The sequence below is a fragment of the Urtica dioica genome, chromosome 11 (genome assembly GCF_054948205.1).
Source record: "Urtica dioica subsp. dioica isolate 48M chromosome 11, U.dioica_male_clone48M_v1_H2, whole genome shotgun sequence".
Lineage (NCBI taxonomy): Eukaryota > Viridiplantae > Streptophyta > Magnoliopsida > Rosales > Urticaceae > Urtica > Urtica dioica.
This window is the reverse complement of record NC_142766.1, coordinates 15,166,680-15,180,877: the sequence shown is the minus strand read 5'-3', so window position 1 is coordinate 15,180,877 and position 14,198 is coordinate 15,166,680. Positions and strand designations below refer to the sequence as shown.

Here is a 14,198-nt window from a genome sequence, read left to right as displayed (position 1 = left end):
TTGGATCAAAACAAGGGGGCTTATAGCTAAATATCATATTAAAATGAATCTCTGTAAAATATCTTATAAGGTTTGTAAGCAATAGTGAAATATTCAGAACTTACAAAAATCTGCAAGTATCAAATTTTAATTACATACTGTTGCTTAAAACATTAACTATTTTGCTAATCAAATTTTCAAAACAAACCCACACATATTTTTATTTTTTGAGGATTTTATGGAAGCGTAAACATCTCCTCTGGCAAGTGAATTATATAATTAAGGATAATTTACAAGAATACACCCTGAACTCTTGGTCGATTAATAATGTGCACCATCAACTTTGATTTTCAACAAAAAATACTCTGAACTATCATTTTTCTTGACTTTTGCCCCTTCCGTCAAAATTTAGCAGTTACCATCCATGAGATACGCACGTTTTAGTCACATGTTACCTCAATTAAGGGTAGAATAGTATTTTGTAGTATATTGAATTAATTTTTAATTTTTTTTATATAAATTAACTCTCTCTCTCTCTCTCTCTCTCTCTCTCTCTCTCTCTCTCTCTCTCTCTCTCTCTCTCTCTCTCCTGACACATACACTAACAAATCAATACACACATAAACCCATTTATATATACAACTTTTTTTTAAAAAAAAATCAATACATACACAACACACACATTCATAAACCCAGTACAATGATAAACATCAACAATCAAATATAAACCCAGATTTTTGTGTCTTCTTTTGTCTAATTCGGTAAATGAGAAAAATAATAAGCAGAGTATAACAGAGAGAGAGATACCTTAACCCAAGAAGAGGGCTTTAGAAGAGTAAAGCCCTGCTCGGAATCGCTGTACCTCTCGAGCTCGAGCTCTAAAGCAGAGACAGCCATGGAAATGGCCATGGGAGAGTTGGAGATAAACCCGTCCAGAATCAGTATGGCGAGAGAGGAGAGGCTGAGCTGTCGCTTCCGGAGAGAGAGAGCCTGAGTCTCCACCGTGGAAATGGGTCTTTGGTTTGGGACCGAAGCTGGTGGGAACAGAGAGAGAGTGGAGATGGGAATGTCGGCGCCGGAACGTCTTGAGGGGAAACATTAAGGATACTTAAACAAGGTCACTCCTACAATCTATTACCGATTGGAACCTCGTGACACTCAAACAAGATTAACAGTGAGTCACTTTACCTTTCTGTGATTGTGGTCGTAGGAACTAAGGTGGGCCTCAAATTCCATGGCGAGTTTGTACTGCTTGTGGCAGAGCTCGCAGAAGAACACCTTTCGGATCTCCTTCACCTCCGTTTGAATCTTCTGCTCGCGTTCTGCTAAGACCTGGATTTTCATAACGTGCACGAAGCAGGCAGTTGAAAGCCGCCAAGTAATAAAAACTGCACAAATTTCTCAAGACGTTCCAAAATCCATGGGCAACCGAAACTCGCCGGCTAGATCTTCGATGATTGATTCCTATACACAACCCAACTCAGTCAGGTAACCCAAAAAGTGTCATTTCCTTGACAAAACCCATAATTTGAAATGACAAAAAAGAAAAAGAGAGAGAGAGAGAGAGAGAGAGAGAGAGAGAGAGAGAGAGAGTTATTGTGGTAAACGTTTGACCTTAGCAATTGATAAGATTTTGGGTGTGTGGTGATTGTAATTATCAGTGGATAGTTGTCTTTAATAGAAGAGAATGATCAGAAAAGGCTTTGAACAATCAGGTTGAGATTGTGTTAGGAGAGCCATGGGTCTATCGAATTACTTGGAGCTCCCAAATATCCAAATCTAAATTCTGTAAATAATTATGTATTTAAAAATAAACTCATCAAGTTACTTGGATTGAGTATGAAGTTGCTTTTCTCTGAACATGTTAAATATTCAACTCTGCAGATCGATCTGTTAGAAGAAATGCTTCTTCAATGGATTTGTTAGTGTATGTGTCAGGAGAGAGAGAGAGAGAGAGAGAGAGAGAGAGAGAGAGAGAGAGAGAGTTAATTTATATAAAAAAAATTAAAAATTAATTCAATATACTACAAAATACTATTCTACCCTTAATTGAGGTAACATGTGACTAAAACGTGCGTATCTCATTGATGGTAACTGCTAAATTTTGACGGAAGGGGCAAAAGTCAAGAAAAATGATAGTTCAGAGTATTTTTTGTTGAAAATCAAAGTTGATGGTGCACATTATTAATCGACCAAGAGTTCAGGGTGTATTCTTGTAAATTATCCTATAATTAATGTATTATGTGTATTGGAGAGTGATATAGTGTGAGCACATTTTTGTGTATAATTCAAGGATTGAAAAACCGGGGGAACCGGACGGGAACCGGTCCGGTTCCCCCTTTTTGAAGCTAACCGGCACCGGAACCACCAAAACCGGAGTTTTTCGGCGGTTCCGGGGGAACCGGACCGGGATTCGGGTAGGAACCCGGTTCCCACTTCCCGGTCCGGTTCACCTAAAAAAAAAAGAAAAAACCGGCTATAAAAGGCCGGATCCCGTTTGAAAATTGTCATTTGGTTCGGTTTTATCTAGACAAAATCCCGACGTCGCTCAAGCCATTTTTTCCCAGATCCCGGTCGGATCCCGCCAAACCGGCAACTTCCCGACGCCATCACAGCCATTTCTTCCTATTTCCCGCCGGATCCCGCCTTTCCCGGTGAGGTTCCCGTCGTTTTTGAGTTTTTTTTGATGATTTTGAGTTTAAATCTTGAAATTTCAAGATCAAACTTTCAAAAATAGGGTTTTAATTTTTTGCAGGTATTTGAGAAGAAGAACTCGGGAGAGAAGAAAGAGAGAGGGTTGTAACTTTGTATAATAAATTAATATGTATGTACAGATTATATAGATATATAGATATTATAATATATCTCTGAAAAGGTTTTATCGTATATGTATGTACAGATTATATAGATATTATAATATATAGCATTTGTATACATGGGTCCCACTAAGCATGCATGTATATATGTATGTATATGAAACTGGAATGGGCATGAATGTATTGTATATTAGTGTATAGGGTAGGGTATATCGTAGTAGGTCCGGTTTGAAGGTGGAAAAGGTCATAGTGGGACCCACAGAGCATTTGATATTTGTAAATTAAAATCCATAACGAAATTACAATTAAAAAAACTCTTGAAGAAAAGTCTTACACTTAAAATAGTAAATTTAGAGGTGATTATCAACTTATATATATACATATATATAAATATAAATATATATAGATATTTTGTATATATATGTATATATTTAAAATATAATTATTATATGTATCATTAAATGATATATAAATAATATTTATTTGTTATAGAATTTTTTGTTTGTATTATTGAACTTAGTTTTTGTTGTGTTTGTAATTTGGTAGTGTGTTGAAACATTGTACACTATTTTTAATTTTATGAATTTTATCCTACGTACTTTGTATGTTTTTTTGTATATTTCTTTTCTGAATTCCCCTCGGTAACTACCGGTATTTGACGGTATTCCTCTACGGTAAGGTAAGTTCAACGGTACCGGTTTCCTTTTTTTTTTTTCTCGCTTCCCCCGGTATTCCTTTACGGTACGGGCGGTTCTCTGTAAATTCGAAGGCTCGGAACGGTAACGGTAACGGTATTTCGATCCTTGGTATAATTCATTGAACAACGAGAGAGATTTATGTGGAAGTGAGGAAGCGAAAATGAGGGGATCTCGATTTATGATCACAATTGCGACAAAGGATATGCAAGTTAGCATCGTAAGTTGTAGGCCCTAGTAAGTAGTAATGTATCTATTCTAAACTTGGCTCTAACATATCTCATATTTAAGTAGTGATCAAAGAATTGGGTCAACTCTCTATTGTATAATGTTTTTTTTTTTTTACATTTTGTTATAAAAATAACATGTTTAAAGTTTTTATCACAAAAATAGTGTTTCTTAAATTATAAACAATCATTTTTTATGTATATGCTTTTTAAAAAAATATTTGTTTACTGTTTTACACTATATTTAACTTTTGTTTATTGTTTACCTAAAGAAAAAAAATTTCAAATATCTATTTATTGTTTGAAAAAAATACTACTTTTAGATAGATTTAATAAAATCATCACTATTTTGAAAATATTACATTTAAAAAACACTTTTCTTGTAATTTTCTCTTTTATTTTTTGGTGTATATATATATATATATATGTTGTTGCTTCAATCTCATATATATTATTAATTTCCTTGGTGAGTTCTTCAAAATTGTTGGGACATAATTAGAAATATTATTAAAATAAACTAGCTCCTTTACATGTCAAAGCGAAATACTTTTACAATAAAACCGATTAGTATACTTGGGTCAATGCATTGACTATCATGTATAAATCATGAACACTTTTTGACATTTTAACAATCACTGCTAGAAAAATGAGAATTGGAGGCATTAAAAAATGGCATTTGCTAATAAAATTGCCTTCTATTATAAGTTGTTATGCTTTTCAAGGAGACAAGATGATGGTGATGGAAATGGAGCATGTCTACCTTATTTTATTTGGATATTTTGTTTCATAGATTCGAGAAGGGTATTATGTAGATCCTCAAGAACTAGTCTCTTTCAATTTTTGCTCATCATCATGCGTTTTTCAATGTTGAAAATTGTAATTCGTAATTTTTTTGTAAGCACTTTCTTTATATAATGAAATTCCCTTTTAATTTTCAAATCATAGTCAGACTACTCATGAAATGCTATTGTATTGAATGAAAATACTTTAATAATTCATATAAAGTTTTAAAAAAGTTAATAATAATGATTATTCAAATTTCTTAAAAAACGATTATCAATTATTTAATTAATTTAAAATTATAAATTCATTCATTTTTATTGGCGGTTTAATATTAACCATCATTTAAATTTGACCGTTCACTAAAACACATATATCTTTTAGTAGCAGTTTGATAGGTAGCACTTTTTAAGTGTCATCTTTTACTTATAGTAGCACTCACTAAAACACATATATCTTTTAGTAGCAGTTTGATAGGTAGCACTTTTTAAGTGTCATCTTTTACTTATAGTAGCACTTAAAATCCGCAACCGTTATTTTTCTAGTAGTGAATACCTGTATGATATGATAAAGTTTGGGGCCATATTGGATTTTTTAGTTAACTATATATATATATATATATATATATATATATATATATATATATATATATTTACATTTACGTCTATCGAACAGGGTATAATAATTATAATTACATGTTAAGGTGCTGAATCTTTTTATAGGTACCCTATCTCTGCCAAAGTGACATTAGAGTAATGACAAATAAATCTTTGGAATTTGTTAGCTGGATATTGAATAAGCTACATGAATAGCTCTGCTATTTTTTTTTTCATTACATTATCATCTCAATTTCATTGTGTTATTTCGATATATAATTTAAATAATCTGTTTTTGCTATATTTTTTCCACCCGAGTTGCATTAGATTTTGCTATCAATAAATATGTAAAAGTTGACGTCTAGCTGTTTCTATCAATAAATATGTAAAAGTTGACGTCTAGCTGTTCAAGTCCATCGCGATTCAAGGCCTTCAATCTTGAGATCAGATCGTCGATCTTGGCACTGAACAACCGTGATTCTCTGTCGGCGATCGTGACGACGGAGCTCGGATCGATCATCCGCCGTTGGAGCCATGGATTTCTTCGGCGTCCAGGTGATCGACCTCACGAGCGGACTCATGAGGTCGACTCTGAGTTGGCATTACGCGACTAGGTCCGACTCGACGATTCAAGCGATCAGATCAGGCCGAGAGCTTATCTTCGTGAGCTTCGAGTCCGGCCGAAGAAACTCCAACATGATCATGGTCTACGACTCGAATTCTCTCAGCACCGTGGAAAAGATTTATTACGGTGGAGCTAAGATGTGTGTTGGTATTGCCATGAGTGGGCTAAGAGTTCTCCGGTGCTAGTCATCCTCTTCTTCTTTTTCTTCTTCTGGTTTATCGATTAGTTGATTAAATTTTTTTGACACATTCTTCTTCTTCTTCTTCTTCTTCTTCTTTTCTTATGATTTATCGAAGAGTGGATTAAATTGATTGAAAACATGATTAAAATTTTAGACATCTTCTGCTTTTTTTTTTTACTTCTGGTTCATCGAAGAGTAAATTAAATTATTTGAAAGCATGATTGAATATTTTGACATCTTCTTCTTCTTTTTCTTCTTCTATTTTATCGAATAGTTGATTAATACAGAAAGTGCAATAGATTAAAATTTTGGAAAACTTAGATTAATTATTTTGAAAATAATTAAGAGTATATTAGTAGTTTTAGATTATAAGTGGTTAGAATATATTAACTTATGAAATTTTAACTATTTTGTTAAACATTTAATTCGAATTGACTAATTTGTACAAAAAAAAAAACCCTTCTAAAAGTAGTTAGTTTGTATAATTTCATTATTATTATTTAACCTTTACTTGCCAGAGAATAAGATCACGAGAGAAATGTACACTCCGGAATTCACGGTGAATTCAGATTTCGTAGCCAGAAAAAAGACCTGAGCAAAGCAAAACTATCTTATCCAGCTATTCTATTCTATACGATTACTCACCTCATCATATGAAATGAAAAAAGACACACTCATGACTCTGTGAAGAACAATAAAGCATGTCATCAGAATGTGAATCTTAAATTCTGGTGTACGAAAAATAGCTGGAAAAGTGACAATTCACATCTGCCAAACCTGCCAAGAAATTTAATTTCCAGCTCCAACCACAGGATAACATGATCATGAATATTACGATTATATATTATTTACACCACAAAAAAACAATAGTGCAACAAATCATATAAAATCCATAAAAATATTGCCCATTAAGCTGCTTAATTAAGACAACGACTCTTATTTTTCCCAACAAAATGTGTCATACATCATAACAATGCTAATTAATCAAACCACACATATTTACAAACAATTTTATAATTTAAAAAAAAAAAAAAACTATGTACAGATTTGATGATCCGCAAATATAATAGAAATTTCAAAATCTCCGATTTGGATTATGGTGACACTGGTTGTGCTGGTGACACTTGGCGGTCTTGGAGCCCCTCTTGGGCGGGCCCGGGGGGGCTTGGTCGTAAGGAGATTGAAATCCGATATTTTCGACGGCCCCGATGGTGTTGAAGAGGCGGCGCTTGTAGACTTCCTCGACCAGCGAGCGGTGAAGCACTTGGCTCCGAATGTCGACCAACGACTTGTTCCTCATCAGCCTCTGCACGCTGTCCATCACTACCCTCTTGTCCTTCGAACCGCCTGACTTTTTGTGGGGGTGTTTTGGGGTTTTCTCGTCCGGGCCGAACCTCGTTGACTTGTCGGCGGCGAGCGTTTTCGTCGTTGGCTCATCGTCCGCGTTGACGTAGTTCACATTTGAGTAATTCCCTGAGCGTGAAGAGCTTTCAGACCCGGTTTCATCGTGAATTTCATCTGCAAACCGCAGCAATATGCGTTTGTATCTTTTCTTGTTGTTTTTCGATGTTTTCGATATGCTTGAGTAGTGTAATTTGAGGAAAGATAAATTAAAATGAAATGAGCCTTGGCCGTTTCGTGAATTTGAGGATCGATAAACGTCGTTTGGAGGCTTGACATTAAATTTTGGGCTTGTTTGATACATGAGTCGAGATTGACTAAAATCAGCTCGAAAAAACTCGTGAACGTATCCGTTTATGAGTTCGTGGACATGCTCTTTTAGGAGCTCATAAAATATACCATTTGGATTATTTATTTATGTTTATATGAACTATTAGCCATTTGTATTTGTATGAACAAATCAACAAAGTTACATTTTTCTAAGAACATGCTTAAATGAGTAACGCTCAAATGAACTTCAGCCGAGCTCAGGTTTTCAATTTTTTTTACACTTTCTAACTAGCTTGAGCTCAAACTCAAATTCGGCTAGGCTGGTTCATTTACACACCCCTAAGTATTCATTTTTAATGCAGTTAAATCTTAAACGATATAAGAAGTGTCATGTACGATTCATATGGCATTTAAGTGGTAGAATAGGCTTGGGTATACTACTCTAAGGTACACAACAGTATGTAGAAATTAGCTCCAGTGTCTTCTTTTCAAACTTAATCCCTCCAGTATCTAATATATTTTTTCATTTTATCTATATACCTCTTTTTTACAGTATTTTTTCCTTGTTTAAACTTTTCTTTTCCTGATAAAAGTTTCCCTAGCTTAGTTTTCCATATTCAAAATCGTTTGAAAAAAAAAGTATTTACGGTAGGTTTGTAAATGTGAGGTATTCTGGGAATTACCATCTTGAAATGAGATATTTGTGCAATTTCGCCTTTAAGGTTGAACTGTTTTTCTGTTTCCTTCCAAAAGATTATAAAATACGTTGCGATTCTACATCTTTCCTTTCTAATCCACTATGTTGGTTGATCAACTTAAACTCCAAAAATCATCATGCATAACATTTTCAAGGTGCTAAAGTAGTAGAAAGCCATATGATAAAAATACGTGTCAATGCAAGTGGTGAATTGGTAATGGGCAATATAGTAATTACCTCGAGTCCAATCACGATGATCCGCGACTTTGTCAACCCCATGGGAAGCGATCAAGCCGGAGATGTTGTCCTGTGAAGACGAGCACGACGAGAAATCATACGTGACCTCATCATAATAGTCTTGATAATAGTCGTCATCGTATTGCGGAACAACGGCCAAAATCTCTCCTTGTATCATCTCAGCTATCTCAAACGGGTCCCACTGAGTGATCTCCAACTCCTTCACCATCTCGGTTGCCACGTCGATCGGGGTGTCTGACACTCTGTCAAAAGGGAAAAATACGTTCCTCAGAGACCCTGCAAAAACAAAAAGATAAATGGACTTAGCAAAGTTTATGGAATATTGAGTTACTACTCTCAGTACCATTCAACTTTGAGATGAAACCTCACTATACTTGTCAAATGATGTGACATAAATATACATAGATATAGGTACATTTACTTACCATCTTTATCGGCGTATTGGACTTTGAGGAAGATGGTTTGGTCATCTTCAGGGTTGAGCTTCCCCGTGATGTTCATTTCGGCTCTTTCTGGCGCGTTGGTTTCATCGACGTAGTTTCGACCGTTGAGTTTGAGCTTTCCCATTTCTTTGCAGTTCAAGAACGGCTTTTGACTCCCGACTTTCCCCAAACCACAACCCTCATCGTCGTGGCACGAAAGGAAAGGGTCAAGCAAAAGTTCTTTGGCCGACAATCTCTTCGAAGCGTTGACCAAACACTTCCCTATAAATCTCTGAGCTTCCAAGTCCTTAATCTTGTAAAATGCCGCCGGCAACTTTCCCTGAAAATATAATATTAAAAAAAAATTAACCTTCAATTCAAATATTAATATTAACTCATTTCTAGCTGAAGAAGGGTTATTAGACTTACAGAAGTGACTTTCTTGTAAATTTGGGCAGGATTAGAGCATTCACTATAAGGATACTCGGAGGTGAACATCTCAAGAACACACATCCCAAATGAGTACACGTCAACTAGCTCATTGTAATCTTCCTCGTACAATTCAGGTGCCATGAATTCTGGAGTGCCTATTTGTTTTGATTAAAAAATAAAAATAAGTTAGAAGGAATAATAAACTCAGGAGTTAGTGATTTCATTTGAAGTGGTAATAATGTAATGTTACCTATGACACTGTGGGCGGATTGAGAGCCTTGTAGGATTGCAGCTAGGCCTAGATCGCCAATCTTAACCTGCCCGAGATGGCCGTTGACAAAGATGTTGTCACACTTGAGGTCTCTGTGGATCACCGGTGGGTCGTGACCGTGTAGATACACGAGGCCCGTTAAGATCTGCTGAGCCCAATTCTTTATTGCCCGGATATCCACTCTCTTGTACTTCTTTCTATATCTGCACCAAATATTACGTGTCAACTCGCATGCATCTATGTAGAGTTGAGCTTAATGAAAAGCTAAACATCAATTATAATGCAATTGCGATTCATGATTCCGGGAAATTTATATATAAGACCCGGAATTAATTTTCTTGTATCAATTGGTTTTAAATAGTGTCATCAATCATAACATAATCTCAACAAAACATGTTTCACATATAAGATTGTCGAGTCTATTTATTTTTGTTGAGTTGTGGAGCATAATTTATCAGCAAGACCTTACGATGATTATGTGTGGATTGACCTATAAGGTTATTTAGTCAATGGTATTTTGAGAATTTCAGGCTTGCATCTGTTAGCCTAGTTTTTCTTTATATATACAGTGTGCGCCGATGTTCTTTTTAGAGCGCAAGAAAGATTGTAAACACAACTCCCGATATAGATTATTAGTGAAATCTGCAACGACAAAATGGGCGTAACTCTCACATTAAGAGTGAACCACTATAAATTTGCATGTTATTCGTATTCTTTGCGATTTAATTATTTTCCCATTAGGTCGGATTTGGGGCTCAAATCCTAAACAAATTTCTGACGTGGGATCTCCATAATAAACAATTGACATGTAAGATGTGCGAAGTGACATACTCTCTGAGGGTCCCGGAGGTGAAGAGCTCGGTGATGAAGTTGAAGGTGCGTCGATCAACGTCGATCCAAGAGGTGTGGAACCGGATGATGGAGTCGTGGCTAAGGGTGGCGAGGAGGTGGACCTCTGAGTAGAGACGCTGCAAATCTTCTGGCGACCGAAGCACTTCGTTGAGCTTCACTTGGTTCCACGCCACTTCCATTCCCACCACCTCGTCTATCGCCTTGTACACCGTCTTCATCGCCCCTTTTCCCAGCACTTCTTCCAGCTAAATAAAATTCAAATTCATATCACACACACATAATTATTGCTATGTATATTAATTAATTAATTACTAAACATGTATTAATTTGTTAATCAAAATAGTCCTAATCAAATAAACATCACGTAAACATGTATAGTATTCTTTTTTTTTTCTTCTTTTCAATTTCATGTGGAACCAAAATGATCTCGGCTCACAAGAACGTACCATTTGCTTGTTTTCTGGCCGATTAAATTTAATATTGTTGTAATATATATTAAATTGAAAGTCAATATGACAATTGCAAACGCCTGTTTTTTTTTTTTTTATTAGTATTAGTATTTAAGGTCTGCCTATTATAATAAAGAATGATAAATTAGCAAAAAGTTTAGATTACAAAATGAATGAAAATATCTCCCAAGTTGCTGTTTAATAAGTTTATATCAGAGATGCCTGAATTATTTAAGTGATAATATAAGTCATAAGATGTCATGATCAATAATACGGCTAAGCCATTACTGTCCAATGAGTACCCATTCCATATGTCAACCATATATTATTCCCAACTATGGACATTTTTCAGATCAATTTTGATATAAACTTTAATGATAATTTTATGCAAATGTCCTGCGTAATTCTCCAACTTCTCTTTCACATTTCTCACTTTATTTTCCTATAGTTGGAAACAATCATGAAACGAAACGATTAACAAGTGTGTACTATTATGGATTCTCCGGAGAAATTAAAATTAAAATCAAAATCAAAATTCCTAAAGTTAGAAAAAAGGACAGAATACAAATAGCAAGATAATCATAGCTCATTGCACATATAAACTTTTCAAAATAATCCTTCAATTCTTTAATTTGTGGGCACACATTAATCCACATCGCACAACGTGTCAGTACCATCCGTACAAACATCCCAAAATCCTCCTATAAATAATTATTTATGCTAAAATATAATCTCAACTCTCTTACCAAAAGATGCTTTATCAATATATGAATATGTTTTTCCTAATCTCCAGTACAAGTCACCTTTACACTAAAAAATACAAGAAATATAAACCCCATGATGTAAAATAAAAAGAATAATCGTTGAATTGGAACTTAGGAAATATCTAACCGTAGGAGCAGGTGCAACATGGCAATCACATAAGCAAAATAAAAAAATAGTCAACTTTAATATGACATATATATATATATACAACGTTACAAGTGTGTTACACTGACATTTTTATTATTATATATTATTATTGTTTTCATCACAATCAAGGAAGAAGAAAGAAGCAAAGGAAACAAACATACCCGACCATATCGACCGGTTGGATCGACTTCCACGTAAGCGTTGCAGTTGGTCTCGTCCTCATCGGAAAACTGTATCTTCCGATACCCATACATCTTTGTTATACGATTCTCTCTCTCTCTCTTGATCGAGATTGATTAGATGTACAGCTAAATATTCTTTGAAAGAACTCAAACTAACAGGAATAAGGAAATGAAAAAGGAAAGGAAATGAACAGACACAACAAGACAAGAGTTGTGGGATGGCAAAGGTGTAAATAAAGAGGAGGAGCAGGGTTAAATAATCCGGGGCTTGCCGTGGTGGGTTTCGTAAGAGAAGACTCGGAAGAGAAGCCAAGAGAGTCTGGAATAGTCGATCCTCAGCAGAATCCAACTGTTTGAAACTCCCGATATTAATCCTGACTCCCAACCGCTGTCCTTTCTTTTGCCAACCATCTATTCTTTCTCTGTATCTTATTATAAAACAAGGAAAAGAGATACGAGAGGTTGAGGTTGGACCTGGAGGGGTAGTTTCGGAATTTTGATAAAATAAAACGAGGCTCGAACGCTCGAGTTTAAGAAGGGAATTTTAAGGGAATTGAGGGGTCACGGTCCTCACGGAACTTGAAGCATCTTTTGCTGGCCTTGGAGTAATAGTATTGCATTTGTTGAGAGAGATTTTTGTTTTTGGGAGAGAGAGAATATTTTGTTGTGGTTTTTGTAAAGAGAGAAACGCACGCACGTGTATATATAGAGAAATATACGTGTGAGTCTGTGTCAGTGTCTGTGTCATAAAACATGAATCATTGGAAAGAAAGAAGAGCTTGGGAGATATACTACCGTTGGTAAAAGTAAAACTAAAAACTAATTATTTTGTGAAATTTAATAGAGGCAATTGATTAATGTTGACAAAATAATCTTAAACAAGCTGTCAAAATAATGAAATATGAATTTTGCTGTATGAAATGAAATTAGTCATATACAGATAGGGACGGAAGGGTTTTCTTTTTTTGGGGTGAATATTATGGCATATGCCCTAGTGGAGTGGACCCCACTCGAGCATAGGTGGCGCTTTATACCATTCATCATCGTGTCTTACCCATATTGCTATCGCTATAAGTTGACTACTATTTTTCGCACAACATGTATGGACAAAAGTCATTTGACATTATATTAGCATATAATTATAACCATTATCAAATTTCATATTTGATACCTAGCGTTGCGTGTCATAGATGATAGATATCTGAAATTTATTACTCCGTAAAAATTCAGCAATGATGATATCTGAATAGTATATAACTATTTTTTTTTATTTCATTTACACATTTCATAAATAGTTTTTTTTTTATATCTTTTTATTACAAAACAATACATTTATTAACAAGTTCTTCAATTTTAAGTTCTATAATTATATGCCACATAAAAATCTTAAGATCGCATAATAGCCAAAGTTTTATTAATTATAATTAATTAGTCAGATATTCTATTAACAACAATTAATTGATAATTTTGCTCAAATAATACATTTTGATTGACAATTAATGGGAAAGAGTTATTTGAACAAAATTGTCAATTAATTGTTATTAGGGTCCGGTGGTTATCTAGCAATATGAAACGTTAGAAATTTCTAAATAGTCAATGTTTTGTTAATTTTTGGTAAATAACCATGTAAATCTATTTACGCATAGTAAATTTCTAGTAAATATGTGTAAATAACGTTGGTTACGTCATATTATTGGCTATTTACGAAACATTTATGACTATTTACGAAAAATTTACAGAATGTTGGCTAAAATTCAAATGCTTATGTTGTCGTGGCTCATATCGCTAAATATTTGTTGTTATTAATAGAATCACTGACTAATTAAGTATAACTAAACAAATCTTGACTATTTAGCAAACAATAAGTGTTATACTCTACCTGATATTATTTGGCAAGAAAGATTGTTGCGATCCAGCTTCGGCATTTCGAATGTCATATCATTTCACCCAAAATTATCAATTCCAACTTGGAAATTTGGCAAAGGGGATTGTTGCAATCCAGCTTCGGTATTTCGAATGTCATATAATTTCGCCCAAAATTATGGGAAAAATGAAAGTCCGAACTATCAATTCAAACTTAGATCATCCACATTTCTGTGATATCAAACGCACATGAGCATGACTAGAGATATCAACTAATAGACCAGAAAATT

The 14,198-nt window shown here is 34.6% G+C and overlaps 1 protein-coding gene across 2 annotated transcripts; it reads right to left on the bottom strand.

Annotated features, from left to right (window-relative positions):
* Positions 1–6,769: 6,769 nt before the first annotated feature.
* WNK4 (WNK family serine/threonine-protein kinase 4) lies at positions 6,770–12,745 on the bottom strand. Of its 2 annotated transcripts, none has more exons than XM_089630007.1 (7): positions 12,025–12,745; positions 10,482–10,747; positions 9,630–9,853; positions 9,377–9,534; positions 8,951–9,287; positions 8,505–8,801; positions 6,770–7,372 (listed from the first exon to the last, which is right to left on the bottom strand). In XM_089630007.1, exons 1-7 carry the CDS (start codon positions 12,115–12,117, stop codon positions 6,975–6,977), a joined length of 1,773 nt encoding a protein of 590 aa, XP_089486133.1. In that variant the 5' UTR covers positions 12,118–12,745; the 3' UTR covers positions 6,770–6,974. The 2 variants fall into 2 exon arrangements, with proteins under 2 accessions (XP_089486133.1, XP_089486131.1); XM_089630005.1 differs by having other exon boundaries at positions 6,770–7,417; positions 12,025–12,744.
* Between the last annotated feature and the right edge of the window lie 1,453 nt (positions 12,746–14,198).